The following is a 5,547-nucleotide window of genomic DNA, read 5'->3' as shown; positions in this document are numbered from 1 at the left end:
AGCCCTTGGTATCTCTAATTTTCTTGAAGAGATCTCTAGTCTTTCCCATTCTATTGTTTTCCTCTATTTCTTTGCATTGATCGCTGAGGAAGGCTTTCTTATCTCTTCTTGCTATTCTTTGGAACTCTACATTCAGATGTTTATATCTTTCCTTTTCTCCTTTGCTTTTCACTTCTCTTCTTTTCACAACTATGGTGGAGAGATCTGACAGAATGTGGTCCACTGGAGAACGGAATGGCACTTCAGTATTCTTGCCTTGAGAACCCCATGAACAGTATGAAAAGGCAAAATGATAGGATACTGAAAGAGGAACTTCCCAGGTCAGTAGGTGCCCAATATGCTACTGGAGATCAGTGGAGAAATAACTCCAGAAATAATGAAGGGATGGAGCCAAAGCAAAAACAATACCCAGCTGTGGATGTGACTGGTGATAGAAGCAAGGTCGGATGCTGCAAAGAGCAATATTGCATAGGAACCTGGAATGTTAGGTCCATGAATCAAGGCAAATTGGAAGTGGTCAAACAAGAGATGGCAAGAGTGAATGTCAACATTCTAGGAATCAGCAAACTGAAATGGACTGGAATGGGTGAATGCAAGTCAGATGACCATTATATCTACTACTGCGGGCAGGAATCCCTCAGAAGAAATGGAGTAGCCATCATGGTCAACAAAAGAGTCCGAAATGAAGACCTAGCACAGCCAAAAATAAATCAATGAAATTTCTCTTAAAAAAAAAAAAAAAGCTAAAAGCTCTAAAAAAGTAATCAATGTTCTCTCATGATAGAAATTCTCAAGAAACTGCAGAGAAGGAGCCTACCTTAACACAATGAAGGCCATTTGTGACAAGCCCACAGGTCACATCACACTCAGTGGTAAAGGCTTTTCCTCTAAGATCAGGCACAAGGGGGCCCACTCTCACCCCTCCTGCTCAGCACAGTACTGGAAGTCCTAGCCAGAGCAATCAGGCAAGAAAAAGAAATAAAAGGCATCTAATTTGGAAAGAAAGAAGTGAATCATCTGTTTGCAGATGACATGATTTTATATGTAGAAAACCATGAAAACGTGACCGAAAAACTGTTAGAACTAATAAACAGATCAGTAAAGGAGAAGGTGGAAGAGGATGAGTTGGTTAGACAGCATCACTGGCTCAATGGCCATGAATCTGAGCAAACTCCGGGAGACAGAGGACAGAGGAGCCTCGAGTGCTATAGTCTATGAGGTTGCAAAGACTCGAACACGACTTAATGACTGAAAATCAACAACTGGCATAAAAGCAGATGCACAGACCAGTAGAACAGAACTGAGAGCCCAGAAATCAACCCCTGTGTATACAGTCAACTAATGTGAAAGGGGGCCAAGAATACCCAATGGAGAAAAGAGTCTCTTCAACAAACGGTACTGGGAAAACTAGATATTCACAAGAACAAGAATGAAATTAGACACATATCACATACCACTCACAAATTAACTCAAACTTGATTAAAGACTTAAGATGTAACCCCTGAAACCACAAAACTCCTAGAAGAAAACACGGGGAAGAGGCTTCTTAACATTGGTGTTGACAATGACTTTTCTGAATATACGAGAAGTATAAGCAACAAGCAAAGATAAACAAGAGGGACTACTTCAAACTAAAAAGTTTCCAGACAAAAGAAAAAAAAATCAACAAAGTGAAAAGCAAACCTATGGAATGGGAGAAAATATTTGAAAACCATTCATCTATTAAGAGATTAATTTCTAAAACATACTAGGAACTCCTACAATTCAATAGCAAAAAAAAAACAAACAAAAAAACCCCCATATTTTAAATGGGCAGGGGGACTGAATGAACATTATTCCAAAGCAACATACAAATAGTCAACAGTACATGAAAAGATCAAATCCCTTATCATTATACATATCCCTTATGATTATACAGAAGTGACAAATAGATTCAAGGGATTAGATCTGATAGACAGAGTGCCTGAAGAACTATGGACAGAGGTTCACAGCATTATACAGGAGGCCGTGATCAAAACCATTCCCAAGAAAAAGAAATGCAAAAAGGCAAAATGGTTGTCTGAGGAGGCCTTACAAATAGCTGAGGCAAAGTGAAAGGCAAAGGAGAAAAAGAAAGATATAACCATCTGATACAGAGTTCCAAAGAATAGCAAGGAGAGATAAGAAAGCCTTCCTCAGCGATCAGTGCAAAGAAATAGAGGAAAACAATAGAATGGAAAGACTAGAGATCTCTTCAAGAAAATTAGAGATACCAAGGGAACACTTCATGCAAAGATGGGCTCGATAAAGGACAGAAATGGTACGGATCTAACAAAGAAGAAGATATTAAGAAGAGATGGCAAGAATACACAGAAGAACTATACAAAAAAGATCTTAATGACCCAGATAACCACGATGGTATGATCACACACCTAGAGCCAGACATCCTGGAATGGGAAAGTCAAGTGGGCCTGAAGAAGCATCACTATGAAGAAAGCTAGTGGAAGTGCTGGAATTCCAGTTGAGCTATTTCAAATCCTAAACGATGATGCTGTGAAAGTGCTGCACTCAATATGCCAGCAAATTTGGAAAACTCAGCAGTGGCCACAGGACTGGAAAAAGTCAGTTTTCATTCCAATCCCAAAGAAAGGCAATGCCAAAGAATGTTCAAACTACTGCACAATTGCACTCATCTCACACACTAGTAAAGTAATGCTCAAAATTCTCCAAGCCAGGCTTCAACAGTACGTGGACAGAGAATCTTCCAGTTGTTCAAGCTGGATTTAGAAAAGGCCTCTGCCAATATCCACTGGATCATCAGAAAAGCAAGAGAGTTCCAGAAAAACATCTACTTCTGCTTCACTGACTACACTAAAGCTTTTGACTCTGTGGAATCCAACAAACTATGGAAAATTCTTCAAGAGATGCGAACACCAGACCACCTTCCCTGCCTCCTGAGAAAGCTGCATGCAGGCCAGGAAGCAACAGCCAGAACCGGACATGGAACAAGGGACTGATTCTAAACTGGGAAAGGGGTATGTCAAGGCTGTATATTGTCACCCTGCTTATTTAACTTCTATGCAGAGTACATCATGCGACATGCAGGGCTGGATGAAGCACAGGCTGGAATCAAGGCTGCAGGGAGAAATATCAATCACCTCAGATATGCAGATAACACCACCCTTATGGCAGAAAGTGGAGAAGAACTAAAAAGCCTCTTCATGAAAGTGAAAGAGGAGAGTGAAAAAGCTGACTTAAAACTCAACATTCAGGAAACTAAGATCATGGCATCCGGTCCCATCCGTTCAGTCAGTTGCTCTGTCGTGTCACTCTTTGCAACCCCATGGACTTCAGCACACCAGGCTTCCCTGTCCATCACCAACTCCCAGAACTCACTCAAACTCATGTCGATCAAGTCAGTGATGCCATCCAACCATCTCATCCTCTCTTGTCCCCTTCTCCTCCTGCCCTCAATCTTTCCCAGCATCAGAGTCTTTTCCAATGAGTCAATTCTTCACATCAGGTGGCCAGAGTATTGGAGTTTCAGCTTCAGCATCAGTCCTTCCAACAAATATTCAGCATCAGTCCTTTCCTTTAGGATTGACCGGTTTGATCTCCTTGCAGTCCAAGGGACTCTCAAGAGTCTTCTCAGTTCAAAAGCATCAATTCTTTGGCACTCAGCTTTCTTTACAGTCTAACTCTCACATCCACACGACTACTGGAAAAACCATAGCTTTGACTAGACAGACCTTTGTCAGCAAAAGTCTCTGCTTTTTAAAATGCTGTCTAGGTTGGTCAAAGCTTTTCTTCCAAGGAACAAGGTCTTTTAATTTCATGACTGCAGTCACCATCTGCAGTGATTTTGGAGCCCCAAAAAATAAAGTTTCTCACTGTTTCCATTGTCTCCCCATCTATCTGCCATGAAGTGATGGGACCAGATGCTATGATCTTAGTTTTCTGAATGTTGAGTTTTAAGCCAACTTTTTCACTCTCCTCTTTCACTTTCATCAAGAAGCTCTTTAGTTCTTCTTTGCTTTCTGCCATAAGGGTGGTGTCATCTGGACCATGTTTTGTCAGAACTCTCCACCATAACCCATCCGTCTTGGGTAGCCCTACATGGCATAGCTCATAGTTTTACTGAGTTAGACAAGGCTGTGGTCCACACGTCCGGTCCCATCACTTCATGGCAAATAGATGGGAAAACAATGGAAACAGTGACAGACTTTATTTTCTTGGGCTCCAAAATCAGATGCAGATGGTGACTACAGCCATGAAATTAAAAGATGCTTGCTCCTTGGAAGAAAAGCAATGACCAACCTAGACAGCATATTAAAAAGCAGAGACATTACTTTACTGACAAAGCTCCACCTGGTCAAAGCCATGGTTTTTCCAGTAGTCATGTATGGGTGTGAAAGTTGGACTATAAAGAGAGCTAAACACCGAAGAATTGATGCTTTTGAGCTGTGGTGTTGGAGAAGACTCTTAAGAGTCCCTTGGACTGCAAGGAGCTCAAACCAGTCAATCCTAAAGGAAATCAGTCCTGAATATTGATTTGAAGGACTGATGCTGAAGCTGAAACTCCAGTGCTTCGGCCACGTGATGTGAAGAGCTGACTCATCTGAAAAGACCCTGATGCTGGGAAAGATTGAAGGCAGGAGGAGAAGGGATGACAGAGGATGAGATGGTTGGATGGCATCACCGACTCAATGGAGTTGAGTTTGAGCGAGCTCTGGGAGTTGGTGAAGGACAGGGAAGCCTGGCATGCTGCAGTCCATGGGGTTGCAGAGTCAAACACAACTGAGCGACTGAGCAGAGCTGAACATGAAAAGGTGTTCAACATCACTGATCAACACAGAAATGCAAATCAAAACCAGCATTTCTAGTTCACTCAGGAAATAATAGCTCACCAATTAGAAACCTATGAGCGTAGACCAACAGAAGCCTTAGGTTAAGAAAAACAGCCTGACGACAACTCAAGGGCTTACCTCACAAGCCTTACACAGCTTGACTTGGTGCTAGAGCCTGAGACTTAGAGTCAGACCAGTGGGGTTCAGATCCCCAGCTGGTGGCCTTGGCCCTGGCCTGGCACCCTGCTGGACCACGGTGCCCTGAATGCAGAGTCGAGATGCAAATACCACCGAGAGGAGGGAGCTGCCCGAGCTGGCAGAGAAAGGGCTTGCCACTGTGGGCATCCTCCGTGCCATGAAGAGGGGCCTCACTGCAGAAGAGGGGGCCCGGCTCTCAGGGTGGAGGAAGGAGCTGCTCCCTGGAAACCTGCGCAGACCCAGGCAGGGCAGTGGGTGGAGGTGATGCTCTTACCCACTGGGCACTCCTTTCTCCTCGTCGCTCTCATACTCTGCAAGGACCAGCTCTTCCTCCCCAGAGGCCACCTGCTCAGGCTCTGTGCCTGTGGCCAGCATCTCACTGCTGAGCCGGAGCAGACGCTCTGTTTCCTCATCTTCCTGTCTCTGCGGGGCAAAGAGAAAGAAACCTTGGTGCTGGTGCCCCACCCACAACGAGGCAGCATCAGGCAGCCATGGCCAAGGGCAGTGCGCCTGCCATTGACAT

At 43.8% G+C, this 5,547-nt stretch overlaps 1 protein-coding gene across 1 annotated transcript in view; it reads right to left on the bottom strand.

Annotated features, from left to right (window-relative positions):
* The window catches only part of DDX11 (DEAD/H (Asp-Glu-Ala-Asp/His) box helicase 11), a 33,887-nt gene that overhangs the window by 16,239 nt on the left and 12,101 nt on the right, over nt 1-5,547 (bottom strand). The window contains exon 5 of the mRNA XM_010845015.1: nt 5,299-5,447. Coding sequence (XP_010843317.1) covers nt 5,299-5,447 — 149 coding nt within the window. The remainder of the gene's footprint in view (nt 1-5,298; nt 5,448-5,547) is intronic.

Source organism: Bison bison, unplaced genomic scaffold (assembly GCF_000754665.1).
Source record: "Bison bison bison isolate TAMUID 2011002044 unplaced genomic scaffold, Bison_UMD1.0 scf7180017864213, whole genome shotgun sequence".
Taxonomy (NCBI): domain Eukaryota; kingdom Metazoa; phylum Chordata; class Mammalia; order Artiodactyla; family Bovidae; genus Bison; species Bison bison.
The sequence above is the reverse complement of the archived record's forward strand: the minus strand, read 5'-3'. Positions and strand labels throughout refer to the sequence as shown.